General features: G+C 34.5%; 1 protein-coding gene across 2 annotated transcripts in view; it reads left to right on the top strand.

Moving 5' to 3' along the window:
• The window catches only part of ZC3H7A (zinc finger CCCH-type containing 7A), a 28,111-nt gene extending 15,768 nt beyond the window's left edge, over positions 1-12,343 (top strand). Inside the window, exons 11-14 of one of the 2 annotated variants that reach the window (XM_069086020.1) lie at positions 2,950-3,058; positions 5,249-5,376; positions 7,526-7,689; positions 10,975-12,343. In XM_069086020.1, the coding sequence (XP_068942121.1) occupies positions 2,950-3,058; positions 5,249-5,376; positions 7,526-7,689; positions 10,975-11,164 (591 nt within the window). In that variant the 3' untranslated portion in view covers positions 11,165-12,343. Of the gene's footprint in view, positions 1-2,949; positions 3,059-5,248; positions 5,383-7,525; positions 7,690-10,974 lie in introns of both variants that reach the window. The other variant, XM_069086010.1, reaches the window with a different exon arrangement.
• Positions 12,344-12,629: the final 286 nt, after the last annotated feature.

Genomic DNA, 12,629 nt, shown 5'->3' with positions numbered 1-12,629 from the left:
CCGAGGCAATGGATATTTGCTTAGAGATACCTCACATTAGGACCCTGAAATTTTATTCTTTGGCTTTTATTAGTTTTTTTTTTTAATAGTAGAAACAGTTATCTAAAGCTATTATAAAAAAAAAACAGATTGACCTAAGTAGAGGTGGGTTAATATTTCATTCAGATTATTGCTAATGACCTTTTCAACCTAAAAACAACTTTTAAGCCTCTTATTCTGTGTGGTTTTAATTCACCAATGCTGTATCTGTTAGACAAGAGCTCTTTGTCTTTAGGATAATTAGGAGTTTTTTTTATTTTTAGAATCAGATTTTAAGAACTGTTTATGATTGAATTACTCATACCATACAACTTTAGCTATTTGAGTTGCATATTTTTTAATCTAATAAGATTTGACATGGTCCAGTTTTCTCACAATCTGTGTAGTTTAGAAAATTTTCTAGTGATAAGAGAGGAGTACTGTCTGTGAGAAGGCATGAGAAAATATCTTGTGGAGTAAGCTGATATATCTAGGGTTGTAGGTTCATAGCTTACATTTGTGAGGGAACTTTGAGATCATTTAGTCCAATACTTTCATTTTATAAATGAGAAATCTGAGGCCAACTGAACCTCAGAAAGGTTAAGGGACTTGCCTAACTACAGAAAGATTTTAAGTGGTACACCTGCTCCTGGTATTTGAACCCAGGCCTTTTGACTCCAAATGCAGTGCCTTTTCTATGGCACCATGCTGTATACAATTCTCAGTATATGCTGGCAGTAGGAAGAGCCTTTCACATAGTACAGATGAACTGGAGATGCTGTTAGCAAATTACATTGTTGTCTTTGTTTAAGTAGGCAGTAGGTGTTGAAAGAAGATAAAGACTGACTTGTCATTGTTTTATAGAACTTTTATAGAAGCAGTTCTGTAAAATTTATACTTTGCAAATTGTAATATAAATCAGTATAGATTATTACTGAGCTTTTTTTTGATGTTTTATCTAGAACTATTCTATGCTATAGACATCCAAGGAATGACTGCTGAATTAATAAACATTTCCAGTTTATTTAGTATGATAGGAAAAACCCTAAACATTTACCTGTGCTTAAAGGATAACTCTTAGGTAAAAATAATAGTGATTTAATTGGACTTGTAATTGTCCCAAGTTCCTGTGACAGCTAACTAGAAGAACTACTTACTCTTAATTTTAGGAAAGATGTTCCTTCATCCAACATCTATTGCTAATCTTAATCCTTCTCCTATAATAAAGACAGATCACACACACATACGTAATACACTGATGTATATATGTATATAAATATAGGAAGTAATTGTGTATGTACACGTGTATATGTATACACACATATCATGGCAAAAGAGTATATCATAGTTCAAAGTCTGATCCTTTTGTGAGTATGTTTTGGTATGTTTTATTAGGCAGATACATCTGTTATTAAGAGGTTGCAGAATTGAAGGTCTTATCTAATTGGCTGTACAATAAAGGAAAAGATAAGGCATGGACAGATGTTAAAGGCACACTTGTGTTTGTTATGTTCTGTCTTCAGATAGACACAAACCTATAGCAGGAGGTGTCAAAAGGCAGTTTATCTTCTGTTGTAGGTGGGCATGAAATTCATGAACTTTTCTTTTTCTATACTATGGGCTTGTTCATTTTCAGCCCTTAACCACTGAGGTCATTAGATTTGTTAGTGTCCAGTCTGTAGTTTTCAATGACAGAAATGTGAATAATAATACCTTATCTGATTGAACTGATTGGTTGAGGGCTTGTCCAGTCTCAAGAGTCTATCCTTGTTCTATGAATATCACTATCCCTGAAATGTTTTTTCTCCTCACTGTTACTGTTGATAATCTTGAAAACAAACTGTTAAAACACACCCATTGTGGCATCTGGCCATCTTACTTATTTATAACCAGCAATGGAATGTAATATGGCACATGCAAATGATGATACTCTGTATGGAAAAGTAGTTTTTCTGTTGAATAATGTGTCCATGTTTATTTGAACTAGTGCTTATTAACTGCCCTTGATCCAAGTGAGTGGGCATAAACAGTTAATAGTTTGAAAACTGAAAGCACTTTTAAAATTCCATATAAGCAAGTAATATTCTTTTAAAATTATATAGGTTAAGTAATGTATTGAGTGGTGTGGGCCTGACCTTATTCAAACAAAAAATAAATTGGCATAAACTTACCAGTAGTTGTATTGGAATGTATGACATTAAAAAAATGAGTATAATTATTTGATAAAGTTTTAATTCAGGTTTTTAAATAATGCCAAATGTTTTCTTGTTTCTTGACAGACATGATTCTAAGGCAAGTCTTTAGATTTGTACCTGTCAGTATAGCACCTTTAACAGGAAATGGTATTATAGGAAAGCTATAATGTCCTAATTAATGTAATAATTATCTTCAGATAATGTACATCTAGTGAGATGGAGGTCATCTGCTATCATTTTAAGTAAGTTAGTTGGTAAGGGTTTTCTGAAATCTTATTATTTAGTAATTTTGGGGCTAGTATATTAGTATTTCTTCACTACCCTGATATATCCAGTTTATATACTAACAAGCTCAATTTTCTCATTGTTCAAATAAAGTCAGAAAAAGTAGTGTGTCGTAAGGTGGAGACTTGGAGCTATAAAACCCAAATGGTATTAATTGTTAAAGTAAAGTGATCTGCTGTGAGAAACTAAAAAAAGAACAAGTTTGAGTACTTAGATGTTTGCATGTAAGAATAACCCTACAATTTATGGTATATTTATTTTAAAAAGCTGGAAACTTAATTGTACATTTTAGATGACTATTTAAAGTTAAAATCTCACCTAAAAGTTGTCATTTTTTAAATGTTATTTCTGAGTCTAGAATAGAATATGTAGTCATCTTATCCTGACTAAATGTAAAAAATTAGTTTCACTTAGAGCTTCAGGCTTAAGGAATATTTTTTCTTTCATATAGCTGTGCAATCATATTGCTTCTGGCAAGAAATGCCAGTATGTTGGAAATTGTTCCTTTGCCCATAGTCCTGAGGAGAGAGAAGTTTGGACTTATATGAAAGAGAATGGAAGTGAGTAAAAATGAATTTATCTTAAGTATGGCTTCAAAACTAAGGTTTCATTTCATCTGAGTTTTTTAAAATGTGCTTTCCCCCTTTTATAATATTGTAGTTTATTTCCTTTTGCATATAGTATAAGGTTACTAATATTTCTTCTTTTCTGCTATCATTTTTTTCTTGTGAGGTCATATATTAAGTACATTAGGGAAACTCACTAGTTAAAAGATGCCAGCAGTGAATTTTTCAGTAAATTAGAGGATCTAAATACATTGTTCTACAACTGGATTTTTATATATTTGAGTTTCATAAACCAATGCATTCTTTTAATATGCCAAGCTAGGTTTTTAAAGATGTCATTTTACCTGTAATGGTCACAATTTAGTTTTTACAATTAAATTCAACATATATTTACTGAACACTTACTTAATGTGCAAGACACTATGCTAAGTGCTGGGGATAGATACAGTGACAAAAAGAAACCTTTCTATTGTGGATAAGAATGTTTGAGAGAAACCCAAGGCTGTATTTGAATATTTAACTGCAAAAGTTACAAGCATGAAGTTCATCCTGCTAAGAAAAAAATCCTCCAGTGAGTAGATAGAATTTTATCAAATACTAAAGACCAACAGTCTGTACAGGCCACCACGTTCACTTCATTTAAAATATGTTAACTATTCCATTTCAATTCTCTTTGAATGCAGGAAAGTACTGAAATCCTACCATCTCTTTTTGTAGAAGGTAGGGCATTCTAACCTCTCATGTTTAGAAGAAAGTATTTACTAAGGAATTAAAGACAGAAATAGAATTCTAGATCTAACAGAAGATACTTTTTCATATACTTGAGAATCCACTTCCTTCTGTTTTTAAGAAAAAAGCTCTTCTTAGTGGTACAGCGTATAGAGCACCAGGCCTGGAATCAGCAAGATCTACGTTCAAATAGGACTTTTGACAGTTACTAGATGTGTGACCCTAGGCACGTCACTTGACACCCCTGTTTGTCTCAGTTCATCTGTAAAAGGGGGAAACAACGGAGAAGAAAATGGCAAACTATTCTAATATCTTTGCCAAGATAACCCCATTGAGAGTCTATGGGGTCACATAAGACTGGACCACTGAACATCAACAACAAACCACTTGGGAGAATGACTTAATGAAACTCTACCAACTTATTGTCACTACCTTGTACAGCATTTGGCAGTAATGCCAAATATATGTATTTTTTAATCAGAAAAAGCAACTTTGAGCCATGAGCCACTGCTCAAGATCATTACTTATGATTATGTTATTATAAGGTGTATTCCAGCTTTTTGTCCCTTCTGGGAATATGTTACGCCAATGTAATACCCCTAGCAGCTGCTATGAATGAATATGCATACATATTTCCAGGATAGATTCGCAAAATATAATAATTCCCTTTTTCAAAGGCAAAACCAAAATATTTATTTGGAACACAATTAGGATCATAGGATGTAAGACTTAACATCATTAATCCAGGAGGCACTGCCATCTTGGTTTTTTTTTTTTTTTTGTGACTTGCCCAAGGTCACACGGTTAGTAAGTGTAAAGTGTCTGAGGCCGGATTTGAACTCAGGTCCTTCTGACTCCAGTGCCAGTGCTCTATTCACTGCACCACCTAGCCACCCCAGGCACTGACATCTTAAACCTTCTTTCTATTAGGCTTCCCCACAGACAAGTTCCCCTAGGCAAGGTTCCTCCCTCTCCTCACTCAAGTTGCTTCTCTTTCTCTCTGTCTCCCTCTCTCCCTCCCCTTTGTGCTCTGCTCCTCTGGGCCAACTCCTCCCACTGAGAGCTCCATGTTACTCAGGCTCTATTTCATTTACATTACAGAATATTTGTTTGACTCTTGGATTTCAGTCAAGTTCAAAATGTTGATCATAATTGTAATATACTTATAATCTTTTATGAGTAAAGTATCAGCTTCCAAACCACATAAAGTAAATTTGCATGGATATGGTGGTGATAAGAACTTTTAATATCAACAAACGTGATATAGCACTGATATTGTCACTTATGGTAATATCTCCTGATATTTTCTGATTTTAAGTCCAATTAATTAGTAGGAAATTATCTTGCAAATACTTTATGTACTTCCAAAAGTAGAGTCCATTATCAATTATTATGCTTTTCTCTTGTCATATCTGTGGTGTGAGTGTTGAATATCTGGGTGTTTGTATTTTTCAGTACAAGATATGGAGCAATTTTATGATATTTGGCTAAAGAGTCAAAAACCTGAAAAAACTGATGATGTAGCTGGCCAGTCAAACAAGGAAAATGGGAAACAAATTCATATGCCAACAGATTACGCTGAAGTCAGTGTAAGAGCGATTTAATGATTATAAACTTTTTAAGTGTGTGGGGGTCTGAATCTGTGATTTTATCTGTATGGAGAACTTCTAGTATGGAACTCCTTTTACTAATCACCAGTTTGTGGGGCAGCTGGTGGCGCACTGAATAGAGCACCGGCCCTGGCATCAGGAGGACCTGAGTTTGAATCTGGCCTCAGATACTTAACACAAAACTAACCATGTGACCTTGGGCAAGTCACTTAACCCCAATTGCCCTCCCTTCCCCCCTTCATAAAGTAAAAAAAAAAAAAATCACCAGTTTGTCTATACCTTGGAGTCTTAGAGTGCTTACTGGGGATGTTGAAAAGTTTAATGCTTTATCCATGTTCACATACACAGCTAGTCTATATCAGAGATATGACTGAAACCAAGTCTTCCTCTCTACCTATACCCTTATACCATGTTGCTTTGTCATGATAAACCTAGCATATAAAAAAAGCATTGTTTTAATTACAGTTTCAATTTCAAATTATTTGTATTACTTTTAAATTGAAACAGATAAATCTAGTATCAGCAGAACTGGAAGTATACTGGGTGAGCTCTCAGGAGACTTTTGCTCCTACTACTAATGTTATTATCTCACTTTCTGATTTCAGGCCAGTCACTTAATTTCTTTGATCCTAAGAGTTTCTTCTGTAAAAATGTGGACAAACCATTATAGTGCTCAGAGTATTTTTGTTAATGCTATGTGACTATGACTTTTCTACTAAAGTCCTATTTGATGCCTCATTGTAGCAAGGAGGTAACCTTGGATTTTCAAAGACTCTGCCCAGAGTCCGCAAGCTTGGAAACTGGAAAGTGTTTAAACATAGGTCCAATAACTGACTCGGCTGAGAGCTAGTTAAGTTGGAAGAAGCTCATCCCCAGACAGTTGGTCAAGAGGGGACCAATTTTTAAAGCCTATTCAATCACAGAAGTATTGCTTGTAGCTTGCATCAAATATGTCTGCATTGATAAAAACTTGAGTCCTTGAAATATTGAAGTATCATTAAGGTACTTCAAAGATACCTGAAAGGGTAAGAGTCAGAAAATCAAATGGTAAAATAGAAAAAAAAAACTGGTTTATGTTTCTAGTACCAAATATTTTCTGCTTGAATGCTCTCAAATAACAAATAATACACTTTTTAATAGTATTTTTGCTCGTTATCATAAATTTAACTTTTTCCTGTGTTATTTTCTTAGAATCTTACCATTGTCATTCAGTCTTTCTGAGTAGTATTGTTTTCTGTATCTTGTCAATTTGAAATTTCTTAGTTTTTCTGAAGTTGGCATTTTATATACTTTTCTCCATCTTTAGAAAAACATTTTTGTTCTAGGACTTTCTGGATGGTTGTGGGCAAAAGATACTTTTAAAGATCTATACTTTTTATCTTTGTTCCCTCCATTATCTTTCTGTCATTCCTTGTTAAATGCTAGGGATTGACATCCTTTTGTGCCAAGAAGTGTATTACTTTTGTTTGAATCCTTTCCACCCTCCTATTTCATGTCCTAAATTATTATTGTATATAGTATCTGAGTGACTTTTACTGGAAATTGGCTCACATTAATAAGGGAGAGAGTGTAGTAGAGATATTTCAATTGGACCTTACTAGGGTTCTAATTTATCACTAACCAGCTAAGGGTATTTAGAGTCAATAATGTAAGTAGTCTTCCAAAGTTGACTAGAGTTCGATGTTAGAATAGACCACATTCTGGACTTAAAGGTCTTTGAGAACTGTTTTTTACTGGCAAGTAACTTTCAGACATAAGTGTTGAAATGATTGAGTATTTATAGCTTTCTAGAACATGCCCAACTCATTCTCATCTTGAGGGCTGTTTAAGATTTGATAATATATCTTAGAGCATTTTCTTAAAGTAACATACTTTTTCTTCATGCTTATAATGCTTTAAGGAAGGCAGAGGTTGGCAGGTAGACTAGCACCAAATGCTTTAAATTATCAGGGAAGGAAAAAAAGTATTATTTCATTATCAAAGCTGGTCATTTTTGCTTGGGATAATTAATATAAAGCCTGTTTGAATGAATTTCTTTAATAAGTTTAAACTTTTTAAAAAGCAGCTTTTATATCATTGAGTCTAACTGGGTAATAATTTTTTTTGATTTTTCTGTAAATAGGTAGACTTTCACTGCTGGCTCTGTGGGAAAAATTGTAATAGTGAGAAACAGTGGCAAGGTCACATTTCTTCAGAGAAGCACAAAGAGAAGTTTTTCCACACAGAAGATGACCAGTACTGCTGGCAACACCGCTTCCCAACAGGATATTTTAGTATTTGTGATAGGTATGTAAGTTTTAAAATTTCGGATCTGAAAATTATTCATCTCATAGTTTCTTTTTTAATTTATTATTTTTCTTTTTTGTTTTCACATCACCTTCATTTCTGAATATATCCTTTCCTCTCTCTCTACCCAGCAAAACATCCCTTGCAACAAAAACTAATAAAGAAGGTGGGGGGGGGAGCACTTTAGCAAAAGTGACCACACATCAACTGAATTTGATAATTGATGTGGTTTTCCACATCCATAGTCCCTCAACACTGCAAAGAGAGGAGGGAAATGTATTTTTTCATCTTTTCTGGGCTAAGCCTTATCATTATAATTACAAAACATTTAAATTTTGTTGTTCTTTCCATTTATATTGTTGTTAATATATGTATTTCCTGCTTATGCTTATTTCACCTTGTATAGGTTCATATATCTTCTCAGGCTTCTCTGAATTTTTCCTAGTTCACAATTCTTCTTTTCTTTTCAACAACATAATATTCCATTGTTATTGTACCATAATTTATTTTGCCATTCCTCAATTTATGGGCATTTACTTTTCCATTTCTCTGCTACCAGGAAGCAATGATGTTATGAGTATTTTGGTGTATATGGGTCTTTTCTATCTTTGACCTTCTCTAGTATATATTGAACCATGGGATCCTTTGGTGAAAGGGTAATGGACATTTATGGCCCTTTTTAAAAAGGCATAATTTCAAATTACTTTCCAGAATGGTTGGGCCAATTCATAATTCTCCCAATAGTGTATTAATCAACAAGCATTAATCACTGTGCTATGTACTAGAGCTAAAATAAAAAAAAAAAGAAACAATCACTTGAAGCTTAAGGAGTTTATATTTTGTTACAGGAGACAACGAAGACTTAAATAAAACAGAATCTATATATGCAGAATAAATACAGAATAAAAATGAGGCAATTAAATAGAGTTCTAGTAGTTGGAAGAATCAAGAAAGGCATCATGGGGGCAGCTAGGTGGCACAGTGAGTAAAGCGCCAGCTGTGGAATCCGGAGGATCCAGCCTCAGACACTTAACACACAAAAACTAGCCTTGTAACCTGGGGCAAGTTACTTAATCCCAATTGCCCTCCAAAAGGCAAAAAAAAAAAAAAAAGCAAAGCATTTAGGGGCAGCCAGGTAGCACAGTGAGTAAGAGCACCGGCTCCAATGTCGGGATGACTTGGGAATCGAATTCTGGGCTCACACACTTAGCACCCACCCAGAAACACCTGGCCGTGTAACCTTGAGCAAGTTACTTAACCCCGATTGCTTAGGGGTGGCCAGGTGGTTCAGTGAGTAAGAGCACTGGCTCCAGTGTCAGGATGACCTGGCTCAAATCTGGGCTCAGATACTTAGCACCACACCCAGAAATAACAGGCTGTGTAACCTTGAGCAAGTTACTTAACCCCAATTGCTTAGGGGCGGCCAGGTGGCTCAGCGAGTAAGAGCACCGGCCCCAGTGTCAGGATGACCTGGATCAAATCTGGGCTCAGATACTTAGCACCACACCCAGAAATAACAGGCCGTGTAACCTTGAGCAAGTTACTTAACCCCGATTGCTTGAAAAAAAAAAAAAGGCATCATGCAGAAAATGGTACTTGAATTGACTCTTAAATGAAGTTATGGATGCTCTGAGGCAGAGGTAAGGAAGGGAGTGCATTCCAGGCAAGGGAACTGGTCAGTGCAAAGGCATGACAATTGAAGAAAGAGTATAGTGTATGAGAAACAAAAAGGGAGCCAGTTTTTCTGGACTTCTCAGGAAGGAGAATAAGGAGGCAGAAAACAGATTGAGATCACGTTGTAAAGGGCTTTAAAACTCAAACAGAAGAGTTTATGTTTGATTCAAAAGGCAACAGGGAACAACTGGAATTAATTGAGTAGGAGAGTAAAACAGTCAGACCTATGCTTAAAGAAAATCACTTTGGCAGCTGTGTAGAGGGAGAATTAGAGCAAGAGACTTGATACATGGAGAACCACTGGAATCCATTGTAATAGTTCAGGTGAAGCAAAATGAGGGCCTGAGTTAAAGTGGTAGTTGTTTAAGGAAAGAGAAGGATTTAAATGCAAGAGATGTGTAGGTAGAAACAGCAAGATTTAATGATTCATTAAATATGTGGATAGTGAGGAATTAGTGATCATGCGAAGATTATGAACATGTGAGATTGGAATAGTGGTGCCTTCCACAGAAATAAGGAGTTTCTGTAAATGTGGAGGGTTTGGAGGAAAGATGAGTCTTACTTGGATTTGGAACATCTGGTCTGAAATGTATTGGTTCCCTGTGTATCTTTGATATTGTGTCCTATGAGACCTATTTAATTCAGTCATTTTCTTCCAAATAACAGCTTCTCTTATCTCAGTTCCTCAATTGATTTTGTTAATGAAAGAGATTTTCAACTTCATGTAATTGAAATGATGAGCAGTATTTAATGACAGAGAAGAAATGATGAATATTAAAGAAGTCAGAAAAACCTGGGACCATTTACATGAACTAGTTGACATGAATTGAAGCAGAATTAGCAAAACAATATGCATAGTGACTACAACTGTGTAAACAGAAAGAACAAAAATCCCAAACTGAACAGGGTGTAATTGTAGTGACCAACTTTAACCTGACGGAAGAGTTCAGAAAACTGTCCATCCCTCCCATTGTGGAAGTGAGGGACTATGGGTGTGTAACTTCATATACTATGATACCTGGTGGATATATTGGTTGTTTTTCTGAACTGTTCCCCCCCCCTTTTAATTTCTTGGTGCATAGGATGAATTGTTGGATGGTGGAGGGGGAGGAAGGATATGTTAAATATGATGTAAAAACAAGAGCTTTCAGTTAAGATGCCAGGAAATATAAGTAGAATATCTTTTTTTGGAATGTTTTATTCTTTATCCATTTTTATCTAGAGGGTTCTCCAGGACAAATATATGTATTTCATAAAGTATTCCCTGGGATGACTATTTATATACAATTTCAAAAAATAGAATCTTGTCATATAGATACTCTAAAAATTTAAACTGTTTAAGTATTTTATATTTAATGCCGCCTATAGTTTTTTATTTCCCTTCATTGGTAATGTACAATGACCTAAGTATCTTTCAATCTATTTTACCTGTGTTTGAAGTCAAGATCACAATAATTCTCAAGCAATTCATTAACTTTTTGAGCATTAAGAATCTTTACTAAAGGTCTTACATAAAGGAACAAGTTTAATTAATTATATAAAACCTTATTTGATAATTTGATATCAGAACAACAAATTGATTAAGTTTCAAGCATAAACTTCTTTTAATAGATATGTGGCTGGTACTTGCACAGAAGGAAACAACTGTAAATTTGCCCATGGAAATGCTGAACTTCATGAATGGCAAGAACGAAGAGATGTTCTAAAGATGAAGCTTAGCAAAGCAAGAAAAGACCGCTTGATTGCACCAAATGATAATGACTTTGGAAAATATAGTTTTTTGTTTAAAGATTTAAACTAATACTAAAAGTGCTATGTATGTTTCCTAATCAAAGCATCAACCTGAAAATTTCAAAGTATTCAAAAGCATGTAGCAGAGAAGCTGCAAGTTTTCTGCTTGTATTGGCATATATATTGTTCCTCCTGAACAACATTCTACAGTGGTTATGAAAATGGGATGTTTAACAGATCTGGCTGAGCCGTCATGAAACCAGATGGTAAAGTGACAGGCTGCCATAAAGTATACCAGATTTGCCATCTGTTGAACATAATTTTGGATGGAAGGTTGTTAGGGGGGAAAAGGATGAGGAAAAGGAAAACCTCTCTTGAGTTGGTCCTTAAACTGAGACCTTTAAGGTAAGATAATAAACAAATGTTCTGGAATAAGAAGAAAATGATGGACGAAATTCTTTAAGTGTTTTAATGGAAAGAGTTTGTTTAAAAAGAAATAAAGTTTGCTACTTATCTGTATGTAGGTTGCTAAAAAGGATTTTCTTAATAAAGATTTTAAGCAAAATAACCATTTAACACTAGTTATATGTTGAATGGGGTATTTTTTCTCTATTTGTATGTTTCACTATAACTTACTGAAAAGAATCTTGAAGAAAATGTGCACTAAGAATTTTTGGAAAATCAATTGGCTGAAATTTTGATTTTTTTTGGTCTTTGCTGTTAAATGATGATTTTGAAAGATTTTACTTGTATTGTTGGTATTGTGTATTGTATGGACCAATATTGCCTGTAATAAAACTTTATATAGATGCCTTTTTGGGGGGAGGGGGGCCAGTCCTTTTTGATGAAAGAATTATTGTTGAAACATTTTATTTTCCTATTCAACATTAAGATTCCTCAATTTTTTTTCTGTAGTCATGAAATTATGTACTAAATGCTTAAACATTTAGCTGCCTCTTTGAATGAATACTTTTTCTTTCTCTGTACGCTTTCCTTTTGGATTAATAAGAATCTTCTGTGTTATTGACTTACATGCTATTTCTTATATTAGCTCTAGTGCTGTTTGTTCCATGTTTTATCCTAAAAGGAGTGCATGATGTGTTCTGATGAGGGAAACCCAATATTATGTCATCCTTAGCTTTTTACAGTACCAACTTTCATATTGCTTTATGAGGTCATCCTATCCATGCTATTTTGAAATAAAGCGGTAATGTAATTAAAGTAATAAACTACTTCATTCACTGCTAAATTGATACTCTCTTTCTTTATAAATAGATGATGCTTGTATGTAGTTCATTTTTATGGTTGTGTGTGCATTTTTAGTTAATGTTTTGAAGCCAGTAGTTTTTTCAGTCTTTCTATCAGCAGCCAATTTTAAGTTCAGAGATTACAATTCATTTGAGGGTACCGAGGAGAAATTTCACCAGTATGTGCTTTCTGTTGAAACGTTTGTTCATTAGAGCAACACGTTGCTCTATGTTCTTGAGACATATACAAGTCTAGTATTTTTCTAAAGGGTGTGCAACAGGCACAGA

The sequence above is a fragment of the Petaurus breviceps genome, unplaced genomic scaffold (assembly GCF_028583685.1).
Source record: "Petaurus breviceps papuanus isolate PSGF00001 unplaced genomic scaffold, PetGlider_PUasm1.0 118, whole genome shotgun sequence".
Taxonomy (NCBI): Eukaryota; Metazoa; Chordata; class Mammalia; order Diprotodontia; family Petauridae; genus Petaurus; species Petaurus breviceps.
The sequence above is the reverse complement of the archived record's forward strand: the minus strand, read 5'-3'. Positions and strand labels throughout refer to the sequence as shown.